This window comes from Aphelocoma coerulescens, chromosome 5 (assembly GCF_041296385.1).
Source record: "Aphelocoma coerulescens isolate FSJ_1873_10779 chromosome 5, UR_Acoe_1.0, whole genome shotgun sequence".
Lineage (NCBI taxonomy): Eukaryota > Metazoa > Chordata > Aves > Passeriformes > Corvidae > Aphelocoma > Aphelocoma coerulescens.
Window position 1 is genome coordinate 63,699,435 of NC_091019.1, and position 18,664 is coordinate 63,718,098.

General features: G+C 45.4%; 1 protein-coding gene across 6 annotated transcripts in view; it reads left to right on the forward strand.

The window, feature by feature from the left end:
- SLC35F4 (solute carrier family 35 member F4) overlaps positions 1-18,664 on the forward strand; it is a 114,313-nt gene that overhangs the window by 75,549 nt on the left and 20,100 nt on the right. For 3 of the 6 annotated variants that reach the window (XM_069018553.1, XM_069018554.1, XM_069018557.1), the window contains one exon: positions 16,466-16,654. The exons of 1 other annotated variant lie outside the window; for it this stretch is intronic. In XM_069018553.1, coding sequence (XP_068874654.1) covers positions 16,466-16,654 — 189 coding nt within the window. Of the gene's footprint in view, positions 1-41; positions 127-16,465; positions 16,655-18,664 lie in introns of those variants that run through there. 2 more of the 6 variants (XM_069018555.1, XM_069018559.1) reach the window with 2 other exon arrangements.

The following is an 18,664-nucleotide window of genomic DNA, read 5'->3' on the forward strand; positions in this document are numbered from 1 at the left end:
TTTATTATTTATTATCAGGACCATCACATAGCTTCCACTCCCTGAGAATAAGAAAACTTTGACATGTTCCAGGCTGAAAGCACAAAACTTGAAGCAAGCAACAACATATGAAGAACTGTTTTAAAGGTACCTGGAAACTTAGTTTAGTCCTGAATTTTGGAGGGAAATCCCCTTGTTTTCCTACTGTGGTGCCTTGCATGAACATGAGGTGAGTAAGGTGGCACAGGCCTGCAGATTTTATGTTGGCTTGTAGTCTTGCAGTAGTTACTTGGAGTAACTATTACACCATCCTGGTAAGTCAGTCATCACATTGCACTTGTGGATGGATTGGAGAGAGGGACAGAGCTTCCTTGTCTCTCTTCCACTCCATATTATTTTACTCTTTTCTTCAGCACACATAGAGTAGAGGTAGAGAGCACAGAGGAAGGATCAGAATTGCAGGAGCAGAAAGAGATGGCCAAAGCTCTTGCTTGTGTAGCCAGAGAAGCTGATGCTTTTCAAACTGCAAACTTTGATGGAAGTTCTATGTTCCAATTCCACATGGTTTCACGCAGTTCTGTGTCTTCTTCATTTCTTGTGTAACTGCTGTAGGAAGCAGAGATGGCTGAGGGAGAGATTTGAAAGATTGCTTTGAGGAGTTGAATTTGGCTTCTGACTTACAGTGTTGAAACAATGGCTGATTCTCCTTTGAATAAAAAAAGGCAGCAGCTCTTGGATTCAGTCACGTTCTGTTATTAGTGCTGAAATTGTCTGAAGGAATCGTCTGGAGTTGCCTGACATTGTCTCATGAGTTTCATCCTCACCATTGTTAAGGTTCATTAATGATTCCATTATAAACCCCTATTTGCAGAAATGGTTTTCTAAAAGCAATCTCTGTGTTATATTATTATGTTGTTTATATTATAGAAATGCTCAAGGACTAGACATGTATTAATAGGGAGCCTTGTGATTGTGGAGCCAGCAATTATTTGACTGGTGATTATCACAAACTCTGCTGACTCTCGGCACTTTGGACAGGAGGAAAAAAATTCCTTCTGCAAATTGGGAAGATAATTTCCTTTGGAATAGTGGTTGTTACACAGTGCTGGAAATCCTCTGAATGCAGATAAGCAGTAAAAGCCAGTTAGCTCTAGGCAATGCAGTTGATCCTTTGGAATAGACTGTCATGGTGGAGAGCCTTGTGAGTCACCAGGGATATAATGAAGATGCTGAAGGAGATCTCCAAGCCTTTCAGGCAAGGATGTGCTGGGTGGAAAACCAGGCAGCTGTACCCATTTTTCTTCCCTGTACTCCTTCCATAGTGTGTCCCACTGGATGGGATGGCTGTGGGAATGGGATGAGGTACTTTCTCCCTACTTTCCATAGGGTTAATCACTGTCTCTTCCCTACTGTGTCACCAATAGAAAAGTGATGCCACTCAGTCCCCAAAGAAGGACAAGAGAGCAGCATTGGAGGAATGTGCAGGGCAAGATCAAGTGATTATGTCCTGCTTGGTTGCTCCAAGGACCCAAGAATCCCTTCCCACCCCTCAGTACAGTGCAGTCACAGGCTGCCTTTTCCATGAGGGTGCCACAGGACAGTTCTCACCATATGCCAGCCTCTTCTATGGGTGCATCTAAAGGATGGGTCTCTGCTTCCTCCCCTCTCCTCCTTAAGGGTTAGGGAAGGGACCAGTCCCTGCACACATACTCCAGCCACAACACATTACTGTGTAAAGCATGTGAAATTCCAGCACCGTGCTGGAGGAAGCCCAAGATGGAAAATTCTAGCCCAGCAATTCCTTATAATTTTCAAACCACTTTGGCCTTCCTTACAGCCAGTGACTTCTCCCTTGTTGGTGGGATAGTGGGGAAAGAAGGACCAAGCCCTGGGCCAAGAATCTCCACTCTCAGCTGCTACCAAAAACACAAGGACTACGGATAAAAGGTCTATACTAGCACCCTTCAAAGTTCAGCAGCTTTGCCAGAAGATTATGGTAGAGCTAAGCTGCCTTTCAGGTCTTTCCCTTTTTATTTCCCATTGTTCCTGTAACAAATACCTTGAATATAAATGGTAAAGGTTTCTCCCTACAAATTCTTGGATAAGACTTGATAGTTGATCTCTTGGTGAAGAGTTCTGGAGCCAGGGCTCTTTAGAGGTGTCAGTAACCACTTCCTGGCAAAGGAAGCTCCCAGCACAGTGTTGGTTGCACAAGGGAGTGGGAACTTCCAAGAGTTCCAGAAGTTGTGTGGGTTGACACCAGTTTGCTCAGTGAAACTCTTCCATTGCACCAAGTGAACAACTTCCAAAAATATTAATAGTAATAATAAGGAAGTGGAAGAGAGAGAAGGTGTCAGGGAAGGAGGGACAAAACATGTCCTGGCTGTCTCAAGGGAAGTGAGGAAGAAATGTAGACCAGCCATAGCCTATATATATATATATTTTTTTATATATATATATATATATATTTTTTTATATATATATTTCTGTATCTGTCTTGGTTGTGTCAATTTTTATAGAAGAGCCTCCTGCAATACCACTGCTTTATCAGACACAGACCTAGTTGTCACCTGTTCTTTTGCCCAAGGCATTCCTGATTTAGCAGCTCTATAGGACTCCCATTATTCAAAGTTTACTTAAAATAATTACTGTAATCATCTGTATATTGTCACAGTGTAAGGAACCAGAAAATTGCATTGCATAATTCCCTCGCAGTTGTCTGAGAAATCTCCTGTCTGCATTGCCAGCACAGCGCAGAGATTTGATGTGAAATCCTAATTTCCTGCAAAGGGGCTGCCACGGTTTCAAGTTCGCCAGGCGCCGCCACTGATATATTTATATTTTATCTGCCACGCTCAACAATTGAATGAAAGAGAAGTGTTGGCAGAGGTCAAGCATTGTTTGAACGTGTTGCAAATGGTTTCCCAGGGAAACAGCAAATCAGTACTCATAGGCTCCTGCAGCATCTCCAGAACAACATCCAGCCACCAGCCATAGCCCCGTGTTTGCTGTAGTACTCGGGACCAAGGGCGATGCAGACTGAAGCCAGAGTGAGCGCCTGAGTAGGAGAGCAATTCCAGAGGATGAGGAAACATTCGGCAAGAGTGGCACCGCTACCATCTTACAATGTTTCCGAATTAAATTCGCCTGTACCTGACGGTAAATGCTTTTTTTTTCCCCCCCTGTATATCTCATCCTAGGCAGGAGTTCACTCCGCATGCTCCTCCTGCTCCGTTCCATGCAGAGTAACAGGAATGCTGTGTGTGTGTGTGGTGTGTGTATTTTTAAGGTAATGCTCAGATAGCATTTTGAGCACTTTAATATCGTCTGGGATAAGTGGCAGTTAAATTTCTGTTGCCCGTGTTCAACTGCTGTGTGAGTGATTACTGGGGAAAAAAATGATGTTGAAATGTGAACAATGGATAAAGTTGTTGTACTTCAATTCTGGCTTTTAAAATTATATGAAATTAGGTCCTTGTAATGTTATTGGCTTTTCTGGAGTAATTTACTGTTGGGCTCTAGATTTATTGTTTTGCTGTAAAGACAGAGGCACCAACTTGTTTTGTGCTTGCTGTCCCTCAGTTCAGTATAGCAGTTGTCCCCTTAAAATGCTTTTTCCCCCCTCATTTTCAGAAGTGGTAGCTCTGAAACAATTTCTTAATACAAAAACCACAAGACAGAAATTAGGAATTCTTTTGTATGCTCTTGATAGGACATGAGAGCCTCATTTCTTTATGAGTGCCCACCAACTTCCCATCACACTTCAGAGTCACTGGGAATGTGGTGATGTTGTCCAGCAGGAGATTTGACTGCCCTGGTGGTGAAACAAATAGAAGTCAGTGTGCTGGAAATTTACAGCGGGTACACATGCTTTATAAATCAGAGGTCAAAAAAGAAAGCTTTCTTAAAAATACTCCTGATGTTCAGGTTTGAGTTTTTGACTTGAATGTGTGTAGAAATCTCAGGCTTTAACTGCACCGTTTTGAGTTATAATCCTCAGTGTCTGATGTTTTAAAGAGCTGTGTGGTACTGCCTGAAGTTGCTGCTTGTGCCAGAAATGAGCAGTTTTCCCAGCAGGTGTGTCTGATGAGGACATTGGAGCTGTAAAACTGCGAGGTGTGTGTGCTGTCTCTGGTTTGAGCCAACCAGCAATGAAAATGTAATTCCTTTTTGTGAGTTGAATTCAGCCCTACATCCAGGAGCAAAACAAAGCAAGAGCCACGGTCCAGCGCCGGTCAGCAGAGCATGACTTCCAGTTCTTTGATCTACCTGGCTCAGGCTGCCTTCAATTACAAACAGGGCTGGGGTTCAATAAACCAGGCAGTAGTTTGCGTTGTTTTTCTCGGAATTGTGTGTGTGATTTTAAGAATTCTGCAGGCTTGGTAGTCACCTGGTGTTTCTCCCTTGAGGAAAAACGCCTTAAGGAAAGTTGGAGGAGATGACTGCTTATTGCTGGTGCACAGCACCAGGCTTTAGGACGTGTGATATTGTAATTCATACCCTCACCTGCTTTTTTAGGAGCAGTGTTACAGCCAGGTGAGCTGGCTCTGCTGGTAAAATGGGGTGATTTGCTGCTCTTTATTTCCTGAAGGCTCAGGCCAGGCTTGTGTCACGCTGGGTGCTGAATGCAGAGGATTAAAGATTGTCCCTGCCTCACAGGGGCCCTAGACAAGCTGTGGTTCACCAGTCCAGCTGCTGTCAAGTGCCTCTGTTGGACCTGTCTTAACCTTCTGCCCATGCTGGGCTGCAGCAGCAGCATCAAAACTGCACTGCCTGGTTCCTCAGGGAGGTAAAATCCAGTCTTTGTAGGAAGAAAGGGCAATAGACTGGAAGTAACTACATGACAGCACTTGTCATATCCAACAGGCTGCAAATGGAAAGGTTCTTGCTCGGGATGGACCTGGTCAAGCTGAATTAATACTGGACCCATACATTAAATGTGTGTGCAGGTGGTTTTTACAGATCAGCAAAGATTTTAGCATGAATTCCCAAAGAATCCTAATGGGATAGGGCAGCCAGCTTCCCAAGAGCAGTGCATCTATCCCCCCTTTCTTTCCCAAGCATGGGAGGGCACATGGAAGAGATGTAAGAGCAACTTGGGCTGTGGGCCAGTGTGCTCTGTGTGGGCAGTTTTCACACAGCTGAGGTTTGTGGCTTCCTAGGTACCTCGTGATAAAACCACAGGAACGGCTGACTCCTGGAGAGTGGAGTGGAATCCAGGCAAGAAGGCTCCTTCAGTAGTGAAGAGACACCCAGTGCTTGGAGATAAGTGGTCAGAAAGTCCTGCTCATGTGGAAAGAAATGGAGCAGAGACAGCTGCCCAGAAGGGTTGGCACGTGGGTGAGTGGTTCTGGAGGATGTGAGGTGTGTGCCAAGCTGGCACCACAGCCACCAAATCCTCTGGAGAACGTGTCTTCACCTCAGCCTGGCCAGCCCCCACTCCCCAGCATCAGCCAGGTGTGTGGCATGGACACTGCATGGAGGAGACCTGTCCCAAAAATGCCACCATGGAAAGGCAGGGATGAGACCTGTCAGGGCAATTACCTCAAGGGTGTTGGAGAAAACAGATGGAAGTATCTCCTAGGATTGTGAAATGCAGGGATACGGTGATAAATCCCTGCTGTTGCCCCAGCTGCTTACCTGGAAAATGTTCCTTTAACCCACCCTTCTTGAAATGTGCTTTATTAGCCTCTAAGTCAGGCAAGGAAATTGAAACATGTGCTCAATGTACTGCAGTGCTGCCATGGCCTGAGTCTGAAGCAGTCAGGCTTGGACTCATCCACATCCATCTAAATATAAGTCTTGGTGAGTACCAAGAAAGTTGTCAGAGCCTCCTGGAATCAGCAGGAGATCTGGGCACCTCCAGGAGGTGACTGACCTCCCCAGATTGGTATCTGGAATGAACCACTCCCTGGAGGCACTCGAGTTTGTGTAGTGTAGGTCAACACTATCAAATACAAATCCAAAGTGTTGCTGAGCTGTCTGTCAGTGTGACGGCTGCCTTTGTGGATCTTGGGAGATCCATGAACCAGCCTGGATTTATTGCAGTGTTTCTTGAAAGTGGAAGCTATATTGTAATTATTTGTTAATGAGATACATATGAGTGATATCTGGACTGTCCTGGGTGTAAATTCCTTTCACAACAACTTCATGTCAAAGCAGCCTCATGGCTTTCATTGAAGCTACTCTTGAGTTACGGCGGTGAAAGCAAAAGTGAGAGTTTAGCTGGGAATGGTTGTTCCTTTTTGGAAATTCCACCAAATTCTAGCAATGGCAAGATTGATTTTCAGAGGATTTTTTTTTTTATGGATTGTTAGCCTTTTGGTTTGGAGTAGAGTGTATAAATTGTGAAACAATTGGAAGCACATCTGATACAATTCATTACAAAATTTATAGCAGAGGGCTTTTTTAATGGGATGGTGTGCAGCTTTGAATCAAATGATTTGTGTTTATCTTGCTCAGTCAATGGTGGAGTGGTGGGAAGATGGTCTGATCCCAGGCCACTGAATCCTGAGATTGGCTTGAATTGGGGTCGGATCAGGTATATCTGGAGTGGAAAAAACATTTAGTCTGATGCAGCAAAGGATATCCCTTTGAACGTGTGAGTCCCAAAGGTCTCACTCAGGAGTTGTCACTGAGGTGGTCTCAGAGGACTGTTTATGTAAGCACAAACTTAAAATAAAGCCCTGGTTCTGCAATAAGGAGACAAAAGGTCTTAAGTTCCAGTGTTGTTCCCTCAGACAGGAGGTGTTGCCTCCACCTGAATAAAAACATCTGTCAGTCCAGCTGCCTGCTCCTCACAGAGTACTCTGGTGTGGGACCATCCCTGTTGTCCTTCTCAGGGGCTGAGCCAAAGCTCACCAAAATCAGTTGCTCTTCCCAGGAGCTGTGTGAGATTGGATCCGTCCGCGTGGTCTGGAGTCGTTCACTGGCGTGGGCTTTGCTTGGCTGGACAGTGGGGTGCAGACACACTTCTGGGTGCCCCTGTGCTGCCTCCTCTTCCTCTGCAGCTTGGCCTGGCTTCCCCCAGCAGCTCTTAGCCAGGAATTTGCTCTCTGTGACATTTATGGTGTGGGAGGGAGAGTATTTGTGTGCCTGGTCCTGCCCTTCCCAGGCTGTGTTCCAGATACCACGTCCAGGGGTTAAGGAAGGAGCAATAAGGAGAGGCTTTTTGCTTGGGAAAAGTTCTGTGCTGAAGAAGGAGATGTCCATACCCTCCCCACAGGAGGTCAGACTGTCCAGACTCCAGAGCTGTCAGGGTTAATTACAAGATTTCAACACAGTGTTTGTATCTCAGTGGTGATGCCAGCAACGTTTTCTGACAGCAGAATTCAGTCCAAAACATTCCGCTCCAAGTGGATGTTCTAATTTTTTTTTTTTGTGGGTCATTTTGTGTTGTAGAAGTTTTGATTTCAACATATAAAAATCATTCTTCGTTTGCACCACTTCCTTCTACATTCCTTCAAAATCTAAGTATGCTGTCATGCCCAGTAACTTTAAAATATGAGTAGCCACTGTGTTTCAAAATGCATATTCCAGCTGCCAGTTCCACCACAGATGTTCTCAAATAAGCCTCTTTCCCAGGATCTGTTCTGACACTCCCACACTGGTGCTGGTGTGTTATTTTTGGTGTCAAATCAATGAAATTCCTTGTCCATGCTTAAAAAGAGGCAGTGATACAGTTGTTCGAGTCATGCTGAAATGAGAAAAAAATATTTCCATGTTTTTAAGTATACTTTCAATAAAATGTAGATAATACAAAGGTTTGAACAGGGATTTGAGTTTTTCCAATAATTTTTTTTGTATATTTTGAGGAAAGGCCTCGACCCAGAGCAATACAAACAGGAGCCACTTACTTCAGAAAAAAAGAATTTGAGAAGTCCTCTAGAGTGGCCTTTACACTTAGGGCCCTGGAAAAGGTAGTTCACAGCTTTCCTACACCCAATGGCACCTTTACATGCTTCCTGCTAATGTCTTTTTTTGTTGTTTTTATTGTTGTTTTTTAATAGCTGCAGCTCTTGAACATCAGGGGTGTTGCAGCCTGGATCCACGTTGTGCTGCTGTCCTTGGTCAGAGGCTTTAGGACACAGCACTGGATGCTGACCATGCAGGGCACATTTGCTGGTTGGCACAAGAGCTTCCATCTCAGACAGGTTGTTCAGCAGAAGAACATGTAGCTGATGTGCAGAAGGATGCCTTTACAGGCTGGCATTTATCAGGGTTGCATGTAGAGGCATCAAACTTGGAGCAATTAGTAAGGGAAACCCCATCCCAGAGATGAGCAGTAGGCTGTGGGGATCTGGGGGTGTGTGAGGAGATGCCTTTGTGCAACTTATGTAGTGACTATTTCTCACTTATAAAAAAGAGGGAGAGTGACTTTTTACGTGGCAGATAATGACAGGACAAAGGGGAATGGGTTTAAACTGAAAAAGATTTAGATTAGATGTTAGGAAGAAATTCTTCCCTGTGAGGGAGGTGAGGCCCTGGCACAAGTTGCCCAGAGAAGCTGTGGCTGTCCCATCCCTGGAAGTGTTCCAGGCCAGGTTGGACAGGGCTTGGAGCAACCTGGGATAGTGGAAGGTGTCCCTGCCCGTGGCAGGGGGTGGAATGAGGTGATATTTAAGATCTCTTCCAACCCAGACCATTCTCTAATTCTGATATCACTATTACGAGTTCTAACATTAACCTGGTGCATTTGCAGTACCGTGTGTGCCAATCTCACTGTCTTTCCATCCCGAGCACAGCCAGTGTGTACAAATACCACAGCTGGGGCCTCTCCCAGACCTTGGAGGTTGTATGAACAGACCTCAGTGGTGCTCTGACTGCAGGTTTAATCTGTCAGATCATACCAGGCACTGAGACAGCAGCATGGTGAAGCTTCCACATTGGCTGTGTAGTCCGAAATCAGCCAGAGCATCTGGGAGCAGACACGCTGCAGGTGCCAGGGCCAAGTGGAATCTCAGGTTGTTCACACAACTGACATGGACCATACACACACGTGGTCCTGCCCATTCCTGGCTGTTCTAATTAAATTCTGAATTGCTTAAGTTGCCAGATCTCATAGTGTTAGATGCAGATGCACTCAGCTCCTTCTCATCAGTTCTTTGTATTTCTTTTGCTCAAAACTGACTTGTGGTTTTGTAGTTGGCAGAGTTGGGCACTTCTTTTTGATTTTAATGTCTTACCCTCTGTCTATCCAGTTATTGCCAGGTTTTCTTGCTGTTTAGAAATTGATTCAGATTGTTGAGTTTCTTTTCCAGATTGTAGCTATAAGGGGAATCAAGGTCCTTATTTTTTCAGCAGTCTGGGCCCTAAATCACAAGTTAGCCCCCTGGGACTTGGTCCCAACACTGTTCCCATCATAAAGCCAAGGAAATGCAGGTCTGGGGGGGGATTTTTTTTTTTTTTTGACTGTTTAACTTGGATTCTCTCCCCTAACCAATAAGCTGGAACTGCTCACCTGGAAGGGTAATTAGGTGCAAGGATGTAGAGTGGCACATCCCTTGATCAGGTGCTAAGTGAATTACAGGATGTGAAATTGAAGTTATTTACTCCCCTTCCTTGTCTTAGTTAATTTGTTGCAAGGATGGGAGGGCACGTGGAAGTTGCTGAGATTCCTAGTTGCAAGCAAAGTTGCTGTCTGCTGGAGTGGGGACTGTGTACTGAAAGGATAATTGGCAGAAATTGCTGATGGTTGTCACTAGTAAACCACAACAAAAATATCTACTTTTTCTGCATTCTGCTCTTGACAATAGTTAATCATAGTACAAGAGAAATGCTGTACGCCATCACTGAGTCATTTGTTTTTCATTATAATCTGAAAATCTTTTCCCCTAGGACAAAAAAAAAAAATACTGTAACCTTCTCATCCCCTTCAAACATAAAAACTTCCAGAACAAGCAAATAATAAATGAACAAGGCATCACTCTGAACAGACATCTGTGTGTTACTAATACACAGAGACCATTGCAGTGTTTAAATGGAGAATGTTATCTCCAAATGCCTGAGACACGCTGAAAGGAACTTTCTTCACTGAGCAAGAGATGCTTATTCCTCAAACCTGTGTAGCATGCTGCCAGCAAAGCGTGTTTGCTTGTTTTCTTGATTTTGCTTGGCTTTAGTAAATGTAATCATAACTTCATATCCCTGGTCAAATTGCTGGTTCTGAACACATTTAAAGTTGGGAAGAGTTTGTCCTTCAATTTTAACTTCCCAGCTGTTGTCTTCAGGTTTGTCAGTGTGTGTGCCCAGACCACTGAGCTGGCTGTAATGGCTCGCTGTGGGTTTACACCAGTGCAGGGAAGGGCAGAATTTGATTTTACAGGCAGTGGCTGGCATAAACTAAGCTATGGATCTAAGTCACTGATGGTGTTGCATACCCTGCTCCCAGCTGTATGCTAACAGTAGCAAACAATCCAATTAAAGCCATGGCTAATCCAACCTAATGAGGTTTTGTTGTAAAATGGACAGAAGCAGCTCTCTTCACCTCTCCCAGCAGCAGCACCACTCAACCCCCTTTCCGTGTGCGTCCGATATTTCCCTGGCTGCAAAACTCACATCGTCTCCTTGCTGTGCATCAGTAAGGGCAGAATTTCACTGTGAGAGCCTCCAGCCCTCCCAGTGCTGAGGTGGCTGCTCAGGTGGAGCTCATGCACAGGCTGTGGGGACACTGGGCTCGTGGGGTGTGAGCGGGTCCGTCGCTGCGGCGGCTGTTCGCTCCTGCAGGTGAAGGAACATTGGCAATTCTTTCTCCAGGGCCCAATTTAGCCAGGAACATTCAACTGACGCATTTTCCACACCACACCAGAGCCGCTCCTACCTCCATCCATCTGTCAAAGCCCAGCGATTGTTTCCGTGGCACTGCAATGGAGACGTCCTTTAGTCAGTGCAGAAACAATGAGAGATCAGGAGCTGAGATTTTGAGGACACGGTAAAATAAGTCTGTTTTAATACTGGATGAGTAAAATGCTGTAGGTGCCTTGAGTGGCCTTTTGGTAAAGCTGCTCTCTCTCCTGATTACAGTGATAGCCAGAGGTGACCGGTGCTCTGCAGGGCTTTGGGAATATAACACACAGAAATTGTTCAGCTCACTTCCATCATCAGCTATTTAACCGTCGACTTCATTGTGTAATCAAATAAAGAGAATGTATTTTGGCGCATCCCATCAAGCCAGATGTTGCTGTCTCTGAATGAGCCAGCACTTTGTGTCAGTAATGCAGTGTCGTGAATGCACAGATGGCTTTTGGAAGGGAATTAAGTTACCTGTTTGAGAGGTTCTAAATTTCCATCAGGGCAGTTGGATAAAAAAAGAAAAGAAAAAAACCTCAGTCAATTCTATGATGATCAGGCCATAGAATTTAGTTCCAGGACTGCATTTTTGTGTTGCATGGATTATTTAACTGACAATTCATTTGATCCAGGACCAGAGGGAACAGCATGGAGCTGTGTGAGGGGAGATTCAGGTGGATATTAAGAAAAGGTTCTTCGTGCAGAGGGTGGTTGGGGAATGGTCACGGCACCAAGCCTGACAGAGCCCAAGGAGCGCTGGGACAATGCTCACAGGCACATGGTGGGATTCCTGGGGCTGTCCTGTGCAAGGCCAGGAGTTGGACTCCTTGAGCTTTGTGGGTCCTTCCAACTCAGGATATTCTATGATTCACTTTTAGTAGCAACTGTGAGACCTGAATCATTGTCCAAATGAAATGCCGTGGGTTGTCACAGATTACAATGTAAGATGTAACCAAAAGTCTGTGTTCTATCACCAGCTGTTAAAACCAGGTGGGGCAGTGTTCTTTATCTCTTCCCTGACACATCCCTGATAACTCCCTTCGGAAGGGTATCTTCTGTTAATGGACCATCATCAAGCCTTCCTGCATGACTCATAAAATTACATCATCCCATTGTGAGATGCTCTGCCCAGGGGGAGGAACCAAGCATTCCTACCTGGATATAATCTGAGGTTTGGAACACCACAGTAAGCCCTTACCTACTGGATTCCCAGAGGACAAGAGCTACATAACCACCACTGGACCTTCAGAGGAAGAGCAGTCCCTTCTACAGGGTCAGCTCTTTGACAGAACCATTTCTATCACTTCAAAGAGGGTGCAACCACCCCTTAACGGGACTGTGACTGCCACCGCCCTGCCCAGCAGGGTGTCAGGTCCTATCCTGACTCTGTCAGGTTAAGCCAGTGTTTCTGTATTATTGCCTTGTTACATATACTAGTAAAGAACTGTTATTCCTATTTCTTATATCTTTGTCTGAAAGCCCCTTAATTTCAAAATTATAGTAATTTGGAGGGAAGGGGGTTACATTTTTCCATTCCAAGGGAGGCTCCTGCCTTCCTTAGCAGACCCCTGTCTTTCAAACCAAGACAGTTGTTTTTTTTTTTGTTCCAAGCACTGCTGTCACATGCTAAAGATGTCATATGCTTGAAGAGGATCTGAAGAGAGTTGAGCTTGAACCTTAGAGTTTAATCCTTCTCTGCAAGCTGCCTGGAAGATAGCAAAGGGATTTTTCTAGCCAAGGCGAGGACACATTTTCTCACTGTGTGAGTTGCACCTGGAAACCCATACATGGGCAGAAAGCCACAAGTCATGTATTGCATTTTTCAGAGGGGCAAGGGAGCTGTGCATTGTTTACAGGTGGTTGGTGAAAATGCTTGTGAGGACCAGCATGTGCTTCTTCTTCCTGGCCTGAGTGGACACAATGGCAGCAGCAGATGATGGTCACCTCCTCCCCCAGCTGGGACTCAGAATGATGTTAAAAAATGTGGAAAGGCTGGACTTGAGTGATAGTAATCATGTGGTTTAGGTTAGTCACAAGCATAATTACCTTGCTAAATCAAAGTACACTGGGATATGTGTATAATAATTAATGCAAGATGGGGACAGACTTTGTTAGAGTCATGGGGAAAGCCATGTGTTTGCCCTGCTGGTTTCCCTTTGGTCTCTGTGTGCAGAGAAATGGCCTTACTTCTTAAGCTATAAAGCATCGACATTTGCAGGGCAAGGAAATAGATTTGCTGAAACAGATTAATAAGCTAAAAGTAATTGTAAAAAAATGGGAAAGAGCATGGATTTGTTTTCATTCAATAATGAAAAGTAATCCAGGTGGATTTGGTGCATTAAGATGTGCAGGATGCAGTCATGTGTGGTACTTTCCAGTTCTCCCTTTCCTCTTTGGTCAATCCCGTTGGCAGAGTCTTGCTTTGACACTCGGTTACAACCTCCAAGGAACACTTCTAGCAGCAAGATCTGACAGTCTGGCAAGGTTATTCCTGTTTGTTTTTTCCCAGTCTCTTCCAGTAGCATTCTCTTAAGATAGCAAAGCACGCCCAAAATGTCGATTCATTCTCAGCCTGTGCTTCCTGCCTGCTAAAGCCACAAACTGTGTAAAAAGCCCCACCCCATGCTGACATCTCTGCTTGGGGTGGTTGTTCAGGGCCTGGTTGGATGAGGCTTTGAGCACCCTGGTCCAGTGGAGGATGTTCCTGTCCATGGCAGGGGGTTGGAAACAGATGATCTTAAGTTCCTTTCCAACCCAAACCATTCTATGGTTCTGTTATTCTGTGTATGGAAGTTCAGTGGAAAATGCTGCTGCTGATCCCTCCAAACTTGGAGGGTCTTAGCAGATTCCTCCTCAAGAGCTGAGAGTTGTGAAGCGAGACAAAGAACCAGAGTTCCATGAGCTCTGCCTTCCCTTCCTCTCCAGCGGGGTAACACTGCCCACCCGGGAGGTTTCCTTGCCCAGCTGTGCAAATGGTGATTTGTTGTCCCTGCTGCTGGCTCCAGGTTTGGAAAGTGAGCCCAGCATTATCTTTCCCCCCCCCCCCCCCCCCCCGTCAACAGATACCCTTAAAATACGTTCAGATTGAGCAGCATTAGGTGTGCCAGTCTTTCTGGCTGTAACAATGAAATACTGACAAATGGCTGTGCTGTCTGATTGCTTCAGATATAAGGGAAGAAGAGTTCAGTAAATCAAGCAGAGACTTTCGATTTAATGCAATCTCTTGAATTACAGTTTTGGTCTCACCTGCTGGGTTTGTCAATGCCCAAGAGAAGATTCATGCTGCTCTGTTGTACCAGATACAAATAACTCAGAGCTCTTTTTGCATGTGAAGAAAAACAGTCTTCCATCAAATTTTGGTTGCAGGTCACCTGCTAGACTTCTGCTGAGTATAATGTGAATCTTGTTCTGAAATGAATCAGAATTGAGACATAACATATGTCTTTCAACATAAAGAAATCTTTTTAAGTGATGAACATCAAAACGAGGAGTGATTTGGAGCCAGTCACCTCAGTGGCTTCTTCTCCAAGGACAGGCAGTCAACAAACAAACACTTCCTGAAAATAAAACCTCTTCAAGCTGTGGACCTGAAAAATCAGAAATGCCTTTTTGAATATTTCGCCCCAAAGGTAGTGATTGGCTTAACCTCATGGAGGCTGGGACTAATTTTCAGATGAAAAATGAAGGTGTAACTCGCAAGAGTAACTTGTGAGATGTTTACTAAGTCTTATGAAGTAGGTGATGTTATTCTTGTTTGACCAGTGGGAGAGGTAGCTCTTGGAGTTTTGAAATAAGTGGAACAAAATCATGCAGGGAGTTATGTGGCTGCTAGATCATTATTTTCTCCATTAAAAAGTAAATACGTGAAGGTGAACGGCTTTTTAAAGGTCTGAAAACATCCGGTAGGCTCTAGAAAGCTCTTTACAAAGTAATGCTCATCAAAAATTGAGGAGAGGCAACACAGTGCGTAGCTTGCTTCTTGTCATGTAGGTCTTAATTTCTCAAAGTGGGTTTGTGGGTCTGTTGTCACAGAGTGTGGGTTGTTTACTGCGTTGATTGGATTTGTAGGACTTCACGGTCAGTTGGAATGTAAACTTGGGTGTCCCCCTTGAGTCAGGGTTCCCTCATACTGGACAGAGAAGAAAGGAAGGAGCATCTTGAGAAAGGTCATCTGGAGGGGGTCAGCTGCTGATTCGGTCGCTTGTCTACTTGGTGGGTAAAAAGTAACCTTGCAGGCTCTAAATAGGCTGAGAGAGGATTTTTTTTCTGTATAATTCCATATTTTATACATCGATCTTTGTTAGACTTGGTGAACCCAATGCAGCCTTAAGTGATTGTATGAACTCTCTGGCAAGAGTCCTATCTCAATTCTTGAGTCTTGGATACAGCCCTTGCTTTGGAATATACTTTCAAGTAGTAGTTGGGTTTGATGTTCTTTGCCCAAAGTGTACTGGAATGGCTCATGTTGCAACAAACGGTGTCTCCCTTTGGGATTTCTGCCACAGTTGTTGCACGTGTGGCACCTTACACATGGGGTTTGTGTCTATTTTTGTATTCTTTTCAATATGAAGTAGTTGGGATTAGCATATTAAATCCTTCCAAGTCGTGGCAAGGTCAGTGGCTGCTCTGGGTATGGGCACATTCCACAAGTTTAGGTGAGATGGTCACCAGTTGAAGTAGCAGCTGCAAAACAAGCAGTGGGTGATCTCAGCTGGCTGTGAACACACATTTATGCTTGCCAAAATGGCCTGTCATCCTGACTTTCTGCTGGAGAAGAAGACTCTCTTGTGCTGCTCATGTGTTGACCTCTTACAGAGACATCTTTGGTAAATTTGGGAGTCCGTGCATGATCGATCACCAGTCACACTGATGGATTCCAGCACTGCACTCCTTGCTGTTGTTTTCCTGATTCTTAATCCAGCCCTTCAAGCTCTTGCTTATTAAATATGGTGTCCTACTCACTGGAAAATTTTTCATCTAGTACTACTGGTATTTCTGGGACGTGGGTCTTCTCTGCTGCCTCGTGCCTCTGTCCAGCCTCCATGTGAAATGTCTCATCTTGGAGTTGTCTGCATGTAGCAGAGGAGGAGAAAGCAACTTCTCTGAAGATGTGGAGATTCTGATTTGGTGTCTGTAAAGGCTTAAAATCGGCATCCTCAGTCCTGTAGCAGAAATCTTCATCCAAAAGACCTGTGAGTGACCGTGGCTTCATCCCATCCAAGAGTCTCAAGGATCATTCTGGAGTGTGGAAAGAGGAACCTCTCCTCTAGAGAGGCTCCCAGCCCTGAGGGAGGCAGTGGTTCCTCAGCTCTCCTTCCCAGCCTAAGGGGGAAGGGTGACCTCTCCTTTGGCCTGATTCAGTGTCAGTGCTCAGGAAGGGGCCCACGTGAGTACAAATTCCTTTGACTGTGTAGACCCTATGGACGGAGCCATGGGGCTGAGAATACACTGCAGCATGGGGCTCTCATTTCTTCAGGGGGAAGACTGGTTTTCATGCAGCACCTTTTTAACTATAAGGGGGGAGAGAGAGAGTTAAGTATTTATTTACTCACTTACTTGCTTTATCCTGAGCAGAGCTAAAACCTGCATTTTTGCTGTGCGCTTCCTTTTGTATGCATTTCACTGCCAGCCTGTTTGAAAGCCCCGCGTTCCTCCAGGGACTTTCCAGCCAAAACTGATGCAAACTCTTTCTTCTCAGGTGCCTCACGATCATCTGTCATCCAATGCAAGCCAGGAGGCAACTGCCCCAGCAGACACAGAGGCATGACTAGGCAGCTCTCCCCTCTATCTGTTGCTGAAGATTCTGCTGCTCCCATTCTTGAGCTGCAGAATCGAAGTCCCTCGGGAATCTGTCGGCACAGCAGAGTCGAGAGGCAGAGCAGATCAGGTAGGAACCACAGCCTGCCAGAGGCCTCTTCCCTGTGTCTCTGGAGAGATGGGGCAGGGCCCGAGCATGCTGACGTTTGGTTTGCGGTGCTGCGAGCAGCAGATTCTCGTGCAGGTCCTTGCCGAGCCCGGGCGTGAGGCAGGAAGGCGGCACGGACGGGAGGAGAAGCCTGGGATTCGCAGGTACATGACGTGCGTTAGGTACCCGGCACGGCGTGAGGCACGGAAGATCCTCAGAGATGGTTAGCCCTAGCACACGGTTAGATTTCACAGAGTGGTTGTGTCTCCTCAGCTTCAGCCTGGCCACACACCAGGGCCCTTAAGAGTTCCTTCTCAAAGACAGTGACAACCTCGGCTCGCACCACGGATGGTCTGATGAAGAGGAAGAGAAGGAGCAGCAGGTGGAAGGATTTCTAGGGAAGACCATCACAGTTCAGAGCATCGGGCAGCTGGCACGTCAGGGCTTCCATCACCCACTTCACTGCAGGAGTTTAGCTCAAATGAACCTGTAGGTGTGGTGAACACTGAGCTCTTCACCACGGTGTCCATCTGGCAGCAGCAGGGATGGGATGGTAGCAGTTACAATGTGCAGCCACAGGCCTGTGAGTCTGCTAAGCCACACTGTTGAGGAGGACAGACTTTACATGAGTGAAGTAATTTAGCTGTCCGGGTTTTTTGGAAGGAAATAATTTAATTGCCCAAGTTCTTTGGAAGACTGCCTGTGTAGATACTGTGAGCAAAAAGGGGAGGAAGAACAGGTCGGATCTCCCTTGCACACTGGATTTGGGGAAGCTGAACCTTCCTCTTGTCACTTCACCACCAATGGCAGCAAGAGCCCTTCTCATGCTGGAAAACAGAGTGATCTCGTACTCCAGGAGTACTCTCTCGATGGAAAGCCTCAGAGGGGAGTATTGGAGGTGATCATTGCTGCAAGGAGTGGATGCAGCATCTTGCAGTTAAGATCATAGCTAAGATACCAGAAAACCAAATCTCATTTTTCCAGATATCAGGCTGACATAACTGTGCTTGCTGGCACTAAGGTACATCCAAAATCACAACCCATCTTCTCCAAGAAAGGGCTCTAGGCCACTTGAATAGTTCCTGGACATCATACTCTTCTAAACATTTACTTTGCATTTATTAATTTCCCTTTTTATCCTGATCTTCCCTTCCTCATCAGAGAAGTCTAACTAGGACTTACCCAATAGGTAAACAAATAAAAGAATATAATTTTCTAGGGTGTAGTTGCCAAATAGCCAGAAGAGTTCCAATGAAAAGTTGTAGGTTTTGATTTTCTTCATCTCACTCTTCTGAAAACTGCAAGAGAAAGGCTTTTCTGTGACCATCTTGTCAGTAAGAATTGCACCGTGGACCAAAGGACCATGTAGGGGTGTTTCTGCTCACTGCTTTCCACTCAGATGGCCAGTGCCATCTCCTCGTGTCACCTGCTGTGTGATCTGCATTCTTACCTGTCCTTTCATCCTTGCCAAGTCCTCAGCTTGTTTCTGTGCTCTTCCCAGGATAAGTCTTTTGGTTTGTTCCAGTCCCATCTAAAAGCAGACCCCAAAAGCAGACCCTGCTAGCTTGCCAATTGTAAAATGCTGTTTTCCCAGCCACTTTGGCTGATCAGTTTGTTTTCTCCTCATTGTCATTTGGTGTCTAAACACAAGTGCTTGCTCCAGCCCCAGCTCCATGACTTGGAAATCCCTAAACCTCTTTAATAGGAACTGTGTGCCTACTCACCCTGTGCCTTCTAGTTCAAGCCCTGTCATTATTTTGAAAGATATTTCTTATCTTGGCCTTTTGATTCTTTGGCCAGGAACTAGGTGTGCATGTCCCATGGATTTTGAAAGCAGCTGTCAAGCTACTCTGTCACTGGGATCAATCACAATTTCACTTAAGTTAATTGCAGATATCTGGTCTAGAGTTAAGTGCCTCCAGTGAGCTTAGATGCAGATAGAGATAGATATATGGGGATGGAATGAGCTCCCCTCTCACCATGCCTTTCCAT